At 41.3% G+C, this 19,464-nt stretch overlaps 1 protein-coding gene across 4 annotated transcripts in view; it reads left to right on the forward strand.

The window, feature by feature from the left end:
* dync2i1 (dynein 2 intermediate chain 1) overlaps window positions 1–19,464 on the forward strand; it is an 88,828-nt gene that overhangs the window by 16,885 nt on the left and 52,479 nt on the right. For all 4 annotated transcript variants that reach the window (XM_059971883.1, XM_059971882.1, XM_059971885.1 and 1 more), the window contains exons 5-6: window positions 8,448–8,804; window positions 16,166–16,236. In XM_059971883.1, coding sequence (XP_059827866.1) covers window positions 8,448–8,804; window positions 16,166–16,236 — 428 coding nt within the window. The remainder of the gene's footprint in view (window positions 1–8,447; window positions 8,805–16,165; window positions 16,237–19,464) is intronic.

A 19,464-nucleotide genomic window follows, 5' to 3' on the forward strand; every position in this document is an offset into this window, starting at 1 on the left:
TTATCAGATGCGAGACGGCCCCTGATAAAGCCCATTTGATCTGGGCTAATTATTTTCCCAACTACTGTTTTAAGTCTACTGACTAAGTCTTTGGAAAATATCTTGAGGTCAACATTTATCAAGGAGATTGGACGGTGATTTGCACACTCCAAGGGGTCCTTACCAGGCTTAGGTATAACTGTGATCAGGACTTTTAGATCTTTATGGAAAGCGCCATTTCCAATAGCTTAATTTAATGTTTCTAGCCATACTGGTCCAAGAATATCTCAAAGTGGTAGGTAAAGTTCCACAGGTATGCCATCTATACCTGGCATATGGCCTTTATTTGTAGCTTTGACTGCTTTGAGTAGCTCATCCAGTGTAATAGTTTTGCTGTCCTCTAATGACAACATAGGGAGATCTAATCCACTAAAAACTTGTAGTCATTCTCAGAAGGAACTGAGCCACTTGTATACAGTTCTTCACTGTAATTCTTAAATGTCTCATTTATTTCCTCTGTTGAAGATACGACTCCATGTTTAGCACATCTAATCGCTGGTGTAGACCTTTTAGCTTCCTGTTGTTTGAGCGTTGATGGCTCGGTCTGCTTCCTTCTGCGTAATACTTATGTTTGGTTATATGGATCATATATTCTGCCCTGCTTCTTAATAAATCATTTAATACTGCTTGTTTTGTTTTGAGCTGATTTTCTTTTGTTATGGCGTATCTCCTTTTGAGATCATTCTCCAAAACCTTACATTGTTCTTCTAGGGTGGAAATCTTTTGAAGCCAGTTTTTATGTAGGTGAGAACTGAACCATATGGTGTTATTTCTTAAGAAAACCTTGATGGTGGCCCAAATCACTGTCACATCTGAGACACTATTTTTATTTAAATTTATAAATTCCGTTAGTTTTGTTCTCGGTTGTGTTAGAAATTTGTTGTATTTTAGAAGGGTGGAGATAAACCTCCACCTAGTAGCCTTATTTTTAATTCTACCATAATTAAAAGTAGATATAACTGGGTAGTGGTCAGATAGATGTCTGGGCAAAAATTCTATTGAGTGAGTGTACCAGAGGCAGCAAACCAGAGAATATAAGAATGTCATCTATCCGAGAGAAAGTGTTATGTCTTGTGGGGAAGAAGGTATAGTCTTCAGCAGATGGATTATGCACCCTCCACACATCAGTAAAATTTAAATCCGTTAGAAGGAGGTTAAGTGCTTTGGAAGCAGATTCTTGAGAGCTTGATATAGTTGAGGAAGATTTATCGAGGTTATTGTTTACCAAAGCATTCATGACTCAACCGAATTTTCAGTCTTCCTCCCATACCACCACCCCAACATACTCATCACCTAGTGTCACTTTATGTACATGTAATCAGTCTGTGTATGACAGATACTTGTATATTGTGCTTTATAGGATTGCTTTATTTTTGTATTTTATTGTGTTCTTTATGCTTATTATGTTATTTTTTTAATGCTACTTCGGATCCAGAATAACAATTATATCATTCTTCTGTACTGAGGAATGACAATAAACAATCTTGAATCCCAATCTTGATCTTGAGTATGTGAATTTGTCATCAGGTTTAATTTGGCCAATAACAGTGGTGTTATCAGCAAACTGCAAAATAGCATTGCAGCTGTACCTAGCCACACAATGATAGGTATAAAGTGAGTAAAGAAGGGAATTAAGAACACTGCCCTGTGATGCACCTGTGCTGAAGGTGAGCGTGGTGAAGATGTTGCCAGTGAGGAAATTGAGGATCTAGTTGCACAGGGAGACTAGTGATGAGCTTTGAGGGGATAATGTTGAATACCTAGCTGTAGTCAATGAAGAGCACCCTGATGTAGACATTTTTATAATCAAGGTGTTGATGCTGTATTCCTACCTTAAAGATTCTGTGCACTTGTACTCCTGGTTCCCTGTGTTCCTCAATACTTCCTAATACCACAACAGGTATATACCTGCCTCATTAGTACTTGTAAAATACATCAGCTCACATTGGCTGGATCAAGCTACATCTGCCATCTGTCAGGCATCATAGTGTAGTGGTTTACAGAATGCTTTACAATACTCGTGGCCCAGGTTCATTAACCAGCGTTGCCTGCAAAGAGTTTGTACGTTCTCCTCATGAACATGTGGGTTTCCTCTGGGTTCTCCAGTTCCCACTCACATTCCAAATACATACTGGTTGGTAAATTACTGGTTGGTAAGTCATTGTAATCCGTCCTGTGATTAGGCTAGGGTTAGATATTAGGTGGTGTGGCTCAAAGGGCTGGAATGCCTGTTCAACGCTGTATCTCAATAAATAAATTAATTGATTAATTCATTGATTGATACATCGCTGAACCTGTCTACCTTCCATACTACACTCAGACCCTGCATAACACTGCCCCATATAGCGCTGATTCATTACAGTTGGTATTTAATTTTTCATTGAAATTTAAAAAAAATCTTTCTAAACAACACTTAAAGCTTCCCAAGTGGCCGCCATTACAGTAAACATTCAAGCAGCCAACGAGGACACTTTATATGCGCTCTGAGCCACTCACAGCCAATCACGTCTCTGCATCCCCTGTGTGTAAATCTTTTTGCTCTCTGGCCAATTTATTCAATTGCTTTCACCCATAATGTCTGGAAAATGGCCTGCAAATTCAGACTGCATGAACAGAGTGTGGAAAAAGCAATGGCCAGAAGCATGCAACGACATCCTAGGTTTTCAGGCAGAATCAGTCATCCAAAACATTGCTGAACTGGCTAATGAAGCAGTATTAGAGGATGTTTATCATGGCGATGTTGAAGAGTTACTACATTCTCGTTGTGTGAGCCTTAATAACAAAGAGCTTCGAGAATTGGCAGAGCAACGCATCCTGGGTGAATCTGAGGACATGTGTTGAGAAGAGGAGACGCCAGCAAGAAACCTCACTGTAAAAATTTAGCACTAGCCTCACCACGATCACACGTATCATGGACCTGTTCATCGATAATAACCAACTGGGACCGAAGCAATAAGGCAATGGGAGGTGTACTTGACATGATTTCCTGCTACTGAGAACTGCTTTGTGAGAGGAAACTTAAGAAAAGGCAGTCAAATCTTGATGCCTACTTGAAGAAGAAGCCAAAGTTAGAGGAGTACCCACAGCCTGGCCCCTCCTCTAAGATGTAACCACCACCCATTTCCCTCCCCTGCTGCTGCAATGTGTCACTGCTCCACAGATGTACAGGTTACTTGCATGGTTGTTACTCCACAGGTTATTGTGTATGCAAAAATAATATATTTATTGGGTTTGATTTCTTTATCAGGCACACATGTCCGTTTATGTAATATTATAGTGACCCCACATAGCACTGATTTGCATAGCACTCCAGCTCTGAGGAACACATCCTCAGTGTTAAGCAGGGTCTGAGTGTATTAGCAACCTTGTTGTTATTTGTGGCATCTAATCATGCCTCCCACATCCACATACAAGTCATTCATATATGTTACAAATAGCCAAGTCATTGGTATATGTAATAAATGAATATTTATTATAGATTGACCTTTATTCTGACAGCAGATACTTGTTCTGCAATTTTCTTTGTCTCTGATTTTGCTTAATTCTGTAATTGAATTTTTGAGATCTTGTAATGATTGGGGTTCATTGGAAATAGCATTTTTACTCCAATCCCTCGCAATATATCAAAGGTCTATTATGATAATAATGTTAGAATTAGAATTTATTTAAATCTTACCTCCACCCACACCGTGAGGGAGTAAAAATCTTTGCGTTCTGACTCTGTTGCAATGTACAGACATGTGAATTTATAAGTCTAATGGCTTGTAGAAAGAAGCTGTCCCATAGCCTGTTGGTCCTGGCTTTAATGCTTTAATGCCAGATGGAAGCAGTTGAAACAGTTTATGGTTGGGGTGATTGGTGTTCCTGATAATCTTCCAGGCCTTCTTCCTATTAATGTCCTCAGTGAAGGAAAGTTCACATCCACAGATGAGTTATGGGCTATCCATACCACTCTCTGCAGTGCCCGGTAATCAGTAGACAATAGACAATAGGTACAGGAGTAGGCCATTCAGCCCTTCGAGCCAGCACTGCCATTCAATGTGATCATAGCTGATCATCCACAATCAGTACCCAGTTCCTGACTTCTCCCCATATCCTTCGACTCCGCTATCTTTAAGAGCTCTATCGAACTCTTTCTTGAAAGCATCCAGAGAATTGGCCTCCACTGCCTTCTGAGGCAGAGCATTCCATAGATCCACAACTCTCTCAAGGTTGGTGTAGTTCCTCTACCAGGCAGTGATACAGCCAGTCAGAAGATTCTCAATGGTGCCCCTGTTGAAGGTCTTGAGGATCTGGGGGCCCATGCTGAACTTCTTCAGTTGCTTGAGGTGGAAGAGATGCTGTTGTGCTTTTTTTAAACCACAAAGCCAGTGTGAATAGTCCAGGTGAGATCATCGGTGATGTGAATACTGCGGAACTTGAAACTAAACTGCACACCTGATGATGTTGATTGGGCTGAGCCTGTCTCTGTTCCTCCTGTAATCCACAATCAGCTCTTTTGTTTTTTGGACATTGAGGGAGAAGTTGTTTTCCTGGCACCATTGTGTCAGGGTGTCAACCTCTCCTCTGTCACCATTAAAAATAAGGCCCATCAAAGTCATGTCATCTGCGAATTTGATCAGCAGATTGGAGCTGTGTGTGCTGTACAGTTGTGAGTGTAAAGGGAGTAGCGAAGGGGATTCAGAAGACAACTAGGGAGGCACCTGTGTTGCGGGACAGAGGTGAGGGAGCCCATCCTTACCACCTGTCGACAATCCGATAGGAAGTGTAGGATTCAACTACACATGGTGGGGTGCAGGCCGAGGTCCCTGAGGTTCCTGTCAAGTCTGGAGGGAATTACGGTGTTGAATGCTGAACTGTAGTCCAAGAACAACATTCTAACATATGTATCCCTCTTCTTCAGGTGAGCGAGGATGGTGTATAGTGCTGTGGCTATGGCATAATTGGTAGACCTGTTCCGTTGGTAGGCGAATTGTAGGGGGTCCAGTGTGGGTGGTAGCAAGCTGCAGATGTAGTCTTTAATCAGCCTCTCAAAGTATTTGCTTATAATTAAGATGAGTGCGACAGGATGCCAATCATTCAGGTATGCTACATTGGTTTTCTTAAGTACAGGGACAATGATGGATGATTTGAAACAGGAGGGCACTGCACACTCGGTGAGGGTGAGATTAAAAATGTCCATAAATACCCCAGCCAGCTGTTCAGAACACAATTCAAGGACGTGCCTTTGGATGCCGTCCAGCCCTGCTGCCTTGTGGCTGTTGACGTTTTGGAATGTTCTACATATCTCAACCTCAGAGATGACCAAGATGACCAAGGTTTTGTCATGGTCCCGACTGTCAATTCCCCATTTTCTCCTAATTTCCTTTGATAGCGACACACCTAGTTTTCATCAAGACCTGGAGCATAACAACCCCGGCTTTGCATCCACTAGTTGCTAGATCATTGGTTTTGTCAGTGTGGTAATTAATATTTCCTGGCTGCTTAGGACTGTGTGTTCTAAGTTTTGCTTCAGTACCGAGAATTACCTGTGAAACTCGGTTTCTCCGTGTCGAGCTGAGTCTTTTAAGTTTTACTTCAGCACCAAGGTTTACTTGTGTAACTCCATCTCTCTGAGCTAAGAAGCATTTTGTCTGTCGCTTTCTTTTCTACAGTCCGTGTCAAGATCAGTTCTGCCTGTCTCCTGCCTTCCTGCACTCTCTCCTGTTTGCCATTCAATGCTCATGCCCGTGTCTACATCCTAACGCAATGTCCATGCCTGTGTCCTGCGCTTGGGTTCGCCTCTTTCATTGCAACAGGTTTTGGTGGCAGCTATCCTCAGGGGTTCAGTCCTATCAACCTAGAATCGAGTGTAAAAAAAACATATAGCTCGTCCAGGAGTGAGGCGGCAATGTTGGCTTTACTGCTGTGTTTTCTCTTGAAGTCTGCAATGGTGTGCAGTATACTCTTTGCCATACTCTGTGTATGCCATTGTCGCAGAGTTGTGACTGGATTTTTGTCCCTGTGTTGCCGTTTTGCCACCTGGATGACTCCACATAAATCATAGTGGCATCTCTTGAGCTCTTGTTGGTTTCCAGAGGCGAAGGCTTTATCCCTTGCACTGAGAGCAACATGCACTGAACTATTTTCCAAGGCTTCTGGTTTGGGTAGACCCAGACTGATTTTGGGGAACAGTGTCTTCAGTGCACTTCCAAATGTAGCTTGTGACCAACTCTGTGTATTTGGAGATGTTCTCAGCTCGAAGGTGACACTGTCAAAACAGTCTTGTAACATTGGGTCTGATTGGTTGGACCAGCAGTGAATACAGTCGGCTGTCCTTACCCACGGGGGATTGGTTCTGGGACCCCTCGCGGATACCAAGATTCATGGATGCTCAAGTCCCTTATTCAACCTGTCTCAATGCAGTGGACCTTATGACCCAGTGGAACCAGAGACCATATTTAACCTATCTCAGTGCAGTGGACATTAGGACCAGGTGGTAGAGATCTGAATCTGCAGTTTTCTGTTCGCGAAAATAATCACGAACACAATTGAAAATAAAGTGGAAATAATAAAGTGATCGGAAGGAGGTGAAACACCATCGGTCATTGGAAAAGCATTTGTCTACGTCAGTCAACGATCGGAACAATTTTAAAGGATAAAGTGAGAAAGGCTCTGCCCCAATGAAAGCTACAATTATTACTGAGCAGTGCAGTGGTTTAATTATTGGGTTTTGGGTTTTTGATCCTCCACATCAACCTGGCACGGTGGAGAGCGCACACGGGAGCAGACTGTCCCGAGTAACAAGAACTTTCGTTCCTGAGCCCGGCGCTGAAACATACATTGTTAAGTGTTTTATATGCATAGAAAGGTAAAAGATATACTATATACTAAGACAAACGTTTGACTAACTGACGCTAAATAATACCAGATGTACCTGTTCGGACTTACTTAGTAAGAGAAATTCCGATTTTTTCGATCCTTATCCACGATAACCCACGCACATCCTCCCGTATACTTTAAATCATCTCTAGATTACTTATAATACCTAATACAATGCAAATACTATATAAGATAGTTGTTATACTGTATTGTTTAGGGAATAATGACAAAAAAAAAAGTCTGCACATGCTTGAACAACAAGTGCTGGAAGAGCACTTCTGGGTTTTCGCGATTCGTGGTTGGTTGAATTTGCGCATGTGGAATTCGCGGATAAGGAGGGCCGACTAGTTTTCACTATGACTGCATCCTGCTTCAACTTGTGCCTGTAGGCAGGTAGGAGCAAGATGGAGGAATAATCAGTCTTTCCAAATGGAGAGCGGAGAAGTTCTTTGTAGGCATTGCAGAAAGGAGAGTAAAAATTGTCAAGTATGTTTCCTTCCTTGTGCTCACCTCAATGTGTTGCCAGAACTTCGGACAAACTCTGGTCAGCAAAGCTTGGTTAAAATCTCCAGCAAAGATGAAAGTAGCCTCTGGGTGAGTGGTTTCATGGATATTGTTGGTTTCACAGTTCATTGAGAGTCAAGTTGATATCGGCCTGTGGTGGGATGTACACAGCTGCAATAATAACAGATGTGAATTCTCTAGGCAGCCAGATAAGTTGATGCGGCAGCTTATGTACTCCAGATCCAGGAAGCAAAAGAATTTGAGGGTGTGCACGCTACCTGGGTCGCACCAAGCATTGTTCACCATGAAACCTACTCCCCCCCACCTTACTTTTCCCAGAGGGGTCTTTAGACCTGCCCACTCAGATTACAGAGAACCCAGTGAGTTTGATGGTTTGGTCTGGAATTTTCCTCCAACAACCAGGTTTCAGTAAAGTATACAACGTTACAGCACTTCGTTTCCCATTGGTAGGACATTCTGGCTCTCAGCTCACACAGCTTGTTGTCCAGGGACTGTATGTTGGCCAGGAGTATGCTAAGGAGCAGCGGCCGATTTGTGAACCATCTTAACCTAACCAAGATGCCTGCTGTTCTTCCTCGCCCCCCAGCAATGCTTGCTCAGCAATACCAGGGTTGTGAATGAACCTCCCATGGTTCATGTGAGCAGGGGTCCCAGTGGTAGAAGGGCAGCACGTTATGATTGAATGCCTTCTTTCCAGTGTTCAAAATAGTCAATCAATCATACCTGATGTGACTTTCAGCTTCTTGTAAGAGAAGTGCAGAAAGAAGTAGAGAGATGAGCAGTAAATTACAATGCCAGCACAGTACACAACACAGCTGCCGTACACAGTGCCATCTAAAAGGAGTAAACTGTCATGGCATCAAAACATGAAAATGCAGTGCTGTATATAAACCAAAGCACTGTGTATAAACTAAAATATTTTGTCACAGTTTAAATAGTAGGTTAGGTTTGCAAAGGTGAAACCTTAGGATTAAATTAGCAGGTTTTCTAGCAAATAAGGTGCATCATGCTTGTATTGACAGGGTAACGAAGATGGCAAAGAGAAGAAAAGAAGATCTTCTGATTTTAAAGATGATGATTATGAATGGCGACACAGAGAACGCAAAGAGCATGGTCTTCATGACAGACATCGGGAAAAGAGACACAAGGACAAACAAGAGCCCGGTTCAGAAGCCAGAGTTGAAGAAATGGAAAGGAAACACAGAGAGAGAAAAGTCAAGGAATCCAAAGATGATAAGAGAAAGCATCATTATAAAGATATTAAGGACCTTGATAGAGAGCACGAGGAGAGAGATTTGGAAAGAAGGGAAGATGGAGAGCGAAAACATAAATTAAAAAAAGGAAAGGATGAACAAGAAAGTCATGGAAAATATATTAAGGTTAGTCATGTTATTGATATTGTTTACTAAAAATTGCTATTTGAAGTATAAAACAAGACTTGGCAGAATTTGTGTGTTTTATATAGAATTAGCAAATACATCAAACAAATATCCTGCGGGAAGCAATGATTAGAAATGACCTACGCCTTATTTTGATAGAAACCAAGCCTATTTGTTTCAATATACTATTTCATTTAGCATTCTAGTACCCATTCTTTAATTAATTTTTCTATTGTGGGTGTTTACCAGATTTTAAAGTGATAAATTTAGGGTCAATTCCAGAAGTTATAAGAGAAAATTTGCAAGGATGTTGCCAGGACTGCAAGACCTGAGTTATACGAAAAGACTGAGTAAGTTAGGACTTTATTCCTGACGGTAGATGGGGTCCTAAGGAAAGCTGGCTGGTGAGCCTTCAGAAATCAAAGTATGGAATACAGGATATGGGATATTATGTTGACGTTGTATAAGACATTGGTGAGGCCTAATTTGGAGTATTGTGTGCAGTTTTGACCACCTTCCTACAGGAAAGGTGTGAATAAGGTTGAAAGAGTACAGAGAAAATTTGCAAGGATGTTGCAGGGACTAGAGGACCTGAGTTAGAAGGAATGTTTGTATAGGTTAGAACTTTATTCCCTAGAACATAGAAGACTGGAGGGAGATTTGACAGAGGCATACAAAATTATGAGGAGTATAGATAAAGTAAATGCAAGCAGATTTTATCCATTGAGGTTGGGTGGGACTACAACTAGAGGTCATGGGTTAAGGGTGAAAGTTTAAATGTTTAAGGGGAGCATGTGGGGAAACTTCTTCACTCAGAACGTCGTGAGTGGAGTAAGTTGTCGGTGCAAATGGCGCATGCGAGATTGGTTTCAACGTGGAAGGGAAGTTTGGATATAATTTGGATCGGAGGGATATAGAGGGCTATGGACTGGGTGCAGGTCTTGGAACTTGGCAGTTTAAATGACTCAGCATAGAATAAATAGGCCAAAGGGCCTGTTTCCATGCTGTACTTTTCTAAGGCTCCATGAAAGACTGAGTCCATGAAATAAGTATCAGAAAATGAGAGCGTACATTGATAAGCACAGAACTTATCTGACTAATTGAGTTGAATTTTTAGAGTCCTTTGGATGAATGATATTCATTAATTCATGAGGGATTTTTTGTATGAGATTGAATCACCTTCAATGTGGAAGTAATTTTTGAACATGGATATAATTCAGTGGGAGATGAAAAAAGGAGTTTCTTTGTAATCTCAGGTAACGTTTCCTAGAAATCTGAACAACGTGTAGCTCTTATCAAATATATTAATGAATTGGATGAAGGTTTAGAGAATTGTATATGTACTTCTAGATGATATTGTCAGACAGAACATTAAGTTCTGTTGGTGGAAGCAGCAAGTTATAGAAAGTTTGGTAGACAAGTTACAGTGGGCATGAAAAGGATGTTCCCTATAGTGGGGAAGTTTAGGACCAGAGGGCACAGCCTCAGAATAGAAGGACGTCCATTTGGAACAGTGATGAGAAAGAATTTATTTTGCCAGAAGGTGGTGAATCTGTGGAACTCATTGGCACAAACGGCTGTAGAGGCCAAGTCATTATATATATTTAAAGTGTCAGTTGATAAGGTTCTTGATTAGTAAAGATGTCAAAGATTATGAGAAGAAGGCAGGAAAATGCTGTGAGAAGGATCATTAATGAACTGTGATCTTATGGCAGAGTAGACTCGATGTGATGAATGGACGAATTCTACTCCTATGTCTTATGGTCTTAGGTCTTATTTGAAAATTATGGTGAAAATTATGGCATAAAAGCCAAGACCAACAAACTCTGGGACAGCTTCTTCCACCAGATGAACTGATGAACTTATGCTGATTTGAGTATACTCCACATTAGATTGACTGTTCTATTTATTATAAATTACTATGATTGCACATTGCACATTTAGATAGAGATGTAATGTAAAGATTTTTACTCATGTATGTGAAGGATACAAAAAATAAAATCAATTCCATTCAATTTATTGTGGAGAATTGCAACTGAGAAAGTAAACACAACATAATTTTTCTTTGGGTGAGAGCCTAAGCTTCTGGAGGATGGGAAGGATTCTGGTGCCCCTGTTAACAATTACCCACTGTATTTGGGTACTGAATCTTGAGACAAATAAAAATACAGAAAATACTCAATACAATGGAGAAACCGAGCAGATGCTTGTGGGTCAAACAACAGCTGAATAAAAGTGTTTAAGATCAGTATATCCCAATCATGGTGAAAAGCAATGATGGCATGATTAGCGAATCTTGGATGACAAGGGGTATTGAAAAGGAAAAGATGACAGATGTAGGCAACTGGAAGCAAGATAGTCTCTTTGCGAATATTGTGTGCAGAAGGGAACTGAAGAAAGAAATTGGCAAGGCCACAAAATACAATATCTCAGGGATCAAGTTCATGTTTCCTTGTAACCAGCAACAGTTAGATAAGATGTTGAAGAAGCTATGCTTGCTTTCATAGGTTGGGTGATGGAATATAAAAATCGGTATGTTATGAAAGAAATTTGTTGCAAAGGATGTCTCTTCTTCGCTAACAATCAACACCTGAACACCTCCAGGGTGTGTGCTTAGCAAGCTGCTGTATTCATTCTACACCTATGACTGCATGGCGATGCACAGCTCAAATGCTTTCTTTAAATTTACTGATGACAGAATCTCATGTGGTGATGAGGAGGCATGTAGCAGTTACGGTTGATGGTTGAGTAGTGTCACAACAACAACATTGCACTCAATGTCAGTAAGACTAAGGACTTGATTCAGGAAGGGGAAGTTGAGGGAACATACAGCAATTCTCATTGAGGGATCAGTAGTGGAAAAGGTGGGCAGTTCCAAGTTTCAAAATCTCTGAAGATCTATTCTGGGCCCAACATATTGATGCAATTATGAAGAAGGCATGTCAACAGCTGTATTTCATTTGGAGTTTGAGGAAATTTGATATTTTTACATGAAACACCCTGGTTTCCTTGGCTGCAGAAGTCTAGGGAAGACAACCTCAGCCTTACCAAACTCATGAAATTGAGACACCCTCGATCCCACCCCAAACCCAGGTTTGTGTGGATGCTGTGCCATTTGCTACCCTTTTACAAATTAATGCCACGAAATAACAGACAGTGCACTTCACACAATTAAAGAAATTGTATTTATTTAGTAAAGAATAACAAAAAGAGTAGGACCCATTCTAACTAAACAGTCAAATGTGCACAAGTTGGAGCTCATCTTGAACTTCTCTGTCACTCATGCACTGGGCCCTCCGTCAACGTGAAAGCAAAAAGCACTTTCCAAACATCGCTCACAAATTTTCTCGAACAAACTGGTCTCCCACAGGATCATATCCAATGACCGGTTCTCCTCAGCGTCTCTGTCTTCATCTCCTCTCAAACAAAAGTCCCAAGCCCAACCTTAGTGTCCATCACCGGAGAAACCTCCCTCTAATCTGACCATCCTAATTGGATGGCACACATTTCTCCTCTCTCTTATCTTCAACTGTAACCCAAACAAACATGAAAACAGAACAGACTGCTCGTACAGAACTGCCAAAATGAAATACATACAACATAACAATAAAAATATGAACCAAAGCATTATACTCTCCCCACCCACTGAAATAGTCATGTCCTCATGACTTTTGAAATAATTTGTCATCCTATTATTAATAACACTGTTTTCAAAGGAACTTCGTGATGTCAGAACCTCCAATCCATTTGTAAATATTAGTGACATATCTCACTAGGGGGATAGTAGCAACCCTCTGTTCCCCCGGTGCTACAAAGGCCAGTCTATTTGGGGTCTCCTGTCTCTTTGATACCTTGTATCCCATCATCTACGTCTTTAGTTTCAGCCATTCCTTGGGATACTTCTAGTCTACATGTCGAGGCCTCCCCGTGTCTATTACTTGTGTCTTATGGCAACTCAGCTCCCTTTGCCACTTGGCTGAGCTTAGCGTCATTCCCAGTTACTTTAGAGCCCAACCCCCTTCGTAGTCCAGCTGCAAATCTGTGCACAGATAGTACCCCCGATTTCACCTGCTTCAGCGTGAGAAAGGTTGGGAATCTCTTCCTCAGTTAGTGGGGAATTAGCAAAAGGCAGCATATACCACATCCCCATTTCCTCATCCTCGGAATCCGTATCCCATTCAGGGACGAGGGCAGGTCTAATCTTTCCTTCAGTCTCTCCACGTCGCCGCAGAGTCCTCTTACTAAGTGTAGCGTCCAATTTAGGTTCTGGGTCAACATGCATCTCTTGTCCAAGAGGTAGAAGGTGGTTCCGATGGAGAATCTTGACAGGCCCACTCCCATCCTCTGGTTTCAACCAGAAAACTGGTACATTTAGCATCCGACTCTCCACTACATAGGGCGTAGGCGCCCAGCAGTCAGCCAACTTATGCTTCCCAGGTAATCCCAAATTCTTTATGAGGACTCGGTCTCCAGGCATGAGTTAGGAGAACCTAACTTTTTGATCCTCTTATTTCCTTGATTCTGCTTGGCTGCTGAGACCTCAGCTAATTCATAAGCATTTTTCAGCTCCCTTCTCATATCAGACACATACTTCAAATGAGCCTCTTTATCAGCCTCACTCATGGGTATCTGGTAATACCCACTCCTCAAGTTCAGCACACTGAACCACATTGCACCATTCAGGCAGGCCAATGCATCCTCGATTCTTGGGACTGTATACAGGTCAGGAACTGTGCACTTGTTCAGAGTCCAATAGTCGACATACATCTGTACCTTCTCTTTCTTCTTCCTGGCCACTAATAGTGGAGATGTGTAAGGGTTTCTGTACTCAATGATAGTCCCAACTTCCTTCAGCTTCCACAGATGCTACCAAACGTCCTCTACCTCTGCAGGTGTCAGTCGCCGTGACCTTTCTCTGAATGGAGTGTCTTCTGCCACCTGGATGGGTGTGACGAGTGCTCTAGGAACAACCCAAATCAAACCTGTCAATAGAAAAGACATCCTCCAGCTTCAACATTTTCTCTATCAACCTCTTTTACCAACCGCCAGGTACTGGGGAGTCCCCAAATTTGAATAACTCAGCAGTCATCTTTCCTCTTTTCGGAGAGAGTTTCTCCCCGGCTTGTCTCCCAGGGATACTAGACATTACCGTCACCGGGAAGAGGTGCACCATTGGCATCCCCCGCCTGAGGGTGACCTCCCGTTCCGAAATGTTCTAGATGCTCACTGTCATCCTGTTATCTTGTACAACTGAAGACTTCTGCAGTTCGGGCCTCACCAGTACCCCAGCAGGTAAGCCTGACTCCTCCTCATGGTCTTCCAGAGTATCCACCAAGAGGGTGTTGGCCTCAGGCATTCCTGGAAATTTGAGGTTTCCCATCGCTACTTCCCCAGGCCATAACATGTCTGGTTTTGACTGGGTGAACCACACAGTTCCTCATTCATGCTCATCATCCAGCCCAGTGCAGCCAATTTAATCGAAAAATATGCAGTTTTAGGAGCTCCATTACCTTTATAGCTCTCTAAAACTCCAAATTTAAATCTTTATCCGGTTATTAAACAATCTTTACGGATTTGGGTTCAGTTTTGCAATTTTTAAAATTTTAAACAATTTAAGTTATCTACTGTTTTATATCAAAACTTCTCATTTAAACCTTCAACAACTGATCCCATTTTCCTTCTATGGAAAAGTAAAAGAATTCATTCTTTTACAGATTTATTTTGTGTTGGTCGATTGATGACTTTTGAGGAGTTAATTAACAAATATTCTCTCGCTCATACACATTTTTTGCAATATTTTCAGGTCATTCAATTAATGTAGGGAAGAAATATCTTTCCATTTTAATAAGATAGCCCTTCTTGCCAGCAGTGTAATGTGAAAGCACACACCACCTGATGAACGTTGCTCGCAATCCACCTCGAACAAATGAGTCTCCCACCAGTTCTCCCCAGCATCTTCTCTCTTCATTTCCTTTCAAACAAAAGCCCCAAGCCCAACCTAAATGTCCCTTGCCAGAGAAACCTCCCCTTAATCTGACCATCCTAATTGGATGGCACACATTTCTCCTCTCTCTTATCTTCAACCAAAACCCAAACAAGCATGGAAACGGAACAGACTGCTCATACAGAACTGCCAAAATGAAATACATACAGCATAACAGTAAAAAGATAAACCAGGGCATTACATATCGATGTACTGTAGAAAGTATTCCAACTGGTTGCATCACTGTCTAGTATGGAGGGGTCACTGCACAAGATCGGAAAAATGGTTTTAAACTCATCATGGGCACTAGCTTCCCCAGCATCCAGGAAATCTTCAAAAGGCAATTCCCCACAAACACTACCATTAGAGAGGAGATGCAGGAGCTTGAAGACACACACTGAACACTTTAGGAACAGCTTCGTTCCCTTCAGCATCAGATTTCTGAACAATCAATGAACCAGCCTATGAACACTACCTCATTATTGTTGTTCTCATTTTGCACTACTTATTTAATCAGATATATATTTCTAAATTGTAATTTATAGTACTTTTTATTTATATTTTTTATGGTAGTTCTTTGGCTACTTCTGCCAAAGAACAAAGAATTACAAGACTTAACAGTGTTATTAAATCCCTATTCTGATTCTGAAGGAGTGATCTGATAGAAGGAGAATTTTAAGCAGCATAGTTAAGATAAACCTTTAGAATCTTTTTCCTGAAGTGAGAGTATCAAAATCAAATGTATATAGGTTTGAGGTAAAAGGAAGGAATTTTAAAGGGATAAGAGGGGAATGCTTTTTACTAGAGAGAGATTAATATTTGGAACTTGTTGCTAGAGAAAGGAATGGAATCAGTTATAATCATTCTGTTTAAGGGAAATTTAATCAGGTACCTGGATAGATGGGGCATAGAAGGATATGTGGCAAATAGGATTAGTGTCGATGGGGACATGGTGAGTCAAAGGGTCCATTTTTGTGCTTTACAACTCAATTACTCTATATTAGGGACCCCCACCCTTAAGTCCTCCAGGGGTCCTCACTCCACATTCTCTAGGCTCCAGTCCAAAACCTTCAATCAAGCTTGTTACTAGGGGATAAAATTCAAATGAAGTCCTGGCATTAAGTTCGGCAGGCCAAATGTGTACCCAGCCTTTTGGTGTTCCCTATCTGACCAGTGCACATTCTCTTCCCACAGTCCCATAAACGTTTGGATCCTCTATGCTTCATGGTTGTTTCTATGCAGGCTTGGCTGCTTGAGGAAATTTGTTAGTGTACAGACAAAAATCTGTCTGTTATAGATGTCATTCTTCGGCTCATGAGAAATTACGTAGAATGCATTTATGTTATTAACCTAGACTCTGTGTTATTTTTAATTCCAGGAACATTCTGGAAGGAGGAAAAGGGAACAAAGATCTGTGCCTGAATCTACAGTTGAAAGCATATTAAAGGGGTAAAATTGTACACCTTTGATCCACTTGATAATTTAATTTATTTTTATTCATATTGTGGGAACTGATCATTAGTGATAACATGCTCATTATTTGTCCTTGAGTAACTGGTGGTGAGCCTTCTTGAAATGTTGTCACCTCTTAGTGAAGGGACATCTGTAACACTGTTTTTGCCAAGATTGTGACTGTGATAAATGATGGAAGGACGATGCATTTCTGACTTGGGATCTTTTGCAACTTGGAGAGGAACCTACAGGTGGTATTCCCATGAACCTGTTATCCTTGCTTTTCTCATTCATTTTGGAGATAGCGATTGTGATTAGAATCTTAATAAATGAAAACTATATTGTCCAATGTTACCTTCATGATAGGGAATTTCAGTTGTATTCCATTTGGACTTCCATGGTATTAAATGCTGTATGGCCATTTGAGTGATTCTTGAAATGGTTGAGACAGCTAGCACAGGTACTTTTAAGGAGAAACATTTTGGATCAGCATGAACAAAATAATATAGAGTTTGTTAAACTTTAACAAATGTAAGTCTGCTTAAAGTAAAGTTAATGCTTCAGCTGGGCTACCTTTCAACAGCAGGAAAACTTGAGGAAAATGAAGAAAGGTGAAAGGAGGCACAAGAGGAGTAAATAAAAAGCATGGTCCTTTTGTCTGAACCAGTTTGTTTCTGAACTGAAGATATTTTTCAGTCAATGTCATGATCCAGTTGTTAGCACTGACCCATTTGTCATTTTTGTTTTTAGCTTGTTGTGAAATGACTATAGCTAACTATCAGGAGACTCTTCACATTGTGAATTATGCATTTGTTTCTAATTTATACTTTGATAATTTAATTTCTTTGAATTTTGAAAACACTTTTTTGTTTGTAGTAGAATTATACATTCTAAGTAATTATTGCAGAATTGTGTTTAAAAGGGAGAATTGTGAATCATTCAGTTGTAGATGATTTGGTTAATGTGTCGTGCGATTGTGTTGTTCATATCAGTTGATCCATAGTCAGTGGTAAATTAGCTAACGCATCCAGGAACACTAAAAAGAGCTCTGGCACCATTGGGTTAGGGAGGAATTATATAAAGCTTTTCCTAATTATTGTCCAATGACCTATGTTGGAATTGAAACAAGAAAATGGAATTAATTTGTTACGCTGCAGTCCTATCTGGTCACAGAATGAAATATATTTTTTTGTTAAGGCTCAGTTCAATTATTATTTCTTGAATGAAGTATTGGAAGTGTTCTTCAGCAAATAAAGCCATTGCCAAACAAGAAGAGAGAAAATGATAAATGGAAAACAATTCTGTTTTGGTATACTTATTTTCATACTACAATACTATGTTTAGTCATAGTACACATAACTCATAGTACATAGGAGCAAAATTAGGCTTTTTGCCCCATCAAGTCTCCTCCATCATCACAACCCCATTCTCCTGCTTTCTCCCTGTAATCTTTGACACCCTTACTAATTAAGAACCTTTCAAACTCCACTTTAAATATACCCAATGACTTGGTCTGAACAGAAAGACAGATTAGTTTGTAAGTAGTAAGAAACTCATAAGTGTTATGTTTTTAGTATTATAGCTCATGAAACTCCTAAAATTAATGTGCAGTAAAAACAATTCAGAATGCTAAACACTCAGGAAACATTCCCAGGACTGAGTGCACAAATAGAATCAGCTTAAGAGGAGTTGCTATAGGTTACTGACAATTGTGTTGTGCATGGAATCCTGCATCAATCCTTCCCTCAGCACTGTTCAGCTGACAACTTGTTGCGAGTCTCTGGACATTGGCTCCATAGTTAATTCTGCACATAGCTGTGGGATGAAAAATTCATCACCTTTTCACTGAACAAGCTTCAGTGGGCAAGGGAATGCATCAGGTTCTCAGCACATCAGTATGCAGTGGCTGTGTTTGAGGTGTATGCAGCTGTGAGTGTTTGTACTATTGGATAAAGATTCAATTGTATAGGGATGAGTGCTTTCCTTTGAGAAGAGGTTGGTCTGCACTCACTGAAGTGTAGAAATATGAGAGGTAGTTCCACTGAAGCAGAAACAATTTAGAAATTGATTGTCTGGGCAGTTCCTTAGAGGCTGCTTTGTTGCACAGTGGAATAGCAGGTGATTATGTAGTCTCAGAATAAGCAAATGCCCAATTAGGCCAGTCATAAGAATTTTTTTTGGTCAGAGTTTTGCAGATCTTAGGAATTCTATTTCCTCGCTGGGCTTAGATGTCAAGGAAATCTATATTCAAAACATCACCAAGTACAGGACAATATCACCTGCCTGTGCTGGTCATGCCTCCCTCCCAGATGCGTTGAACAACTTCTACGCTTGTTTCGAGGCGGAAAATGAAGTGGTGGCGAGGAAGACCACTCCTCCTCCCAATGACCAGGTGCTGTGTCTTACCATGCCCAGTGTGAGGAAAACTCTATGCAGGGTCAACCCATGGAAGGCTGCTGGACCAGACAATATTCCTGGCAGAGTGCTCAGAGGACATACAGACCAGCTGGCAGATGTTCTCACTGACATCTTCAACATCTCCCTGAGCAGCACTATCGTTCCATCGTGCTTCAAGGCTGCCACCATCGACCCCATGCCGAAGAAGTCTTCAGTGTCCTGCCTCAACGACTACTGTCCCGTTCCACTCATATCCATCATCATGAAGTGCTTGGAGAGGCTCGTCATGAGGCATATCAAGACCCTGCTGCCCCCCTCACTGGACCCCCTGCAGTTCACGTATTGTCCCAACTGCTCAACAGACGACATCATCGCCATCACCCTCCACCTGGCCCTCACCCACCTGGACAAAACAGACACATACATTCGAATGCTGCTCATAGACTTCAGTTCAGCATTCAACACAATCACTCCTCAGCACCTGATTGGAAAGATGAAACTGCTGGGCCTGAACACCTCCCTCTGCAACTGGATCCTAGACTTCCTGACTGGAAGACCTCAGTCAGCCCGGATCGGGAGCAGCATCTTCAACACCATCACACTGAGCATGGGGACCCTCCAGGGCTGTGTGCTCAGTCCACTGCTATTCACTCTGCTGACTCATGACTGTGCTGCAACACACAGCTCGAATCACGTCATCAAGTTGGCCGATGACACGACCATGGTGGGTCTCATCAGCAATGACAAGTCAACTTACAGAGAGGAGTTGCAATGGCTAACAGACTCGTGCAGAACCAACAACCTGTCTGTGAATGTGAACAAAACAAA

The sequence above is a fragment of the Hypanus sabinus genome, chromosome 6, assembly GCF_030144855.1.
Source record: "Hypanus sabinus isolate sHypSab1 chromosome 6, sHypSab1.hap1, whole genome shotgun sequence".
Taxonomy (NCBI): domain Eukaryota; kingdom Metazoa; phylum Chordata; class Chondrichthyes; order Myliobatiformes; family Dasyatidae; genus Hypanus; species Hypanus sabinus.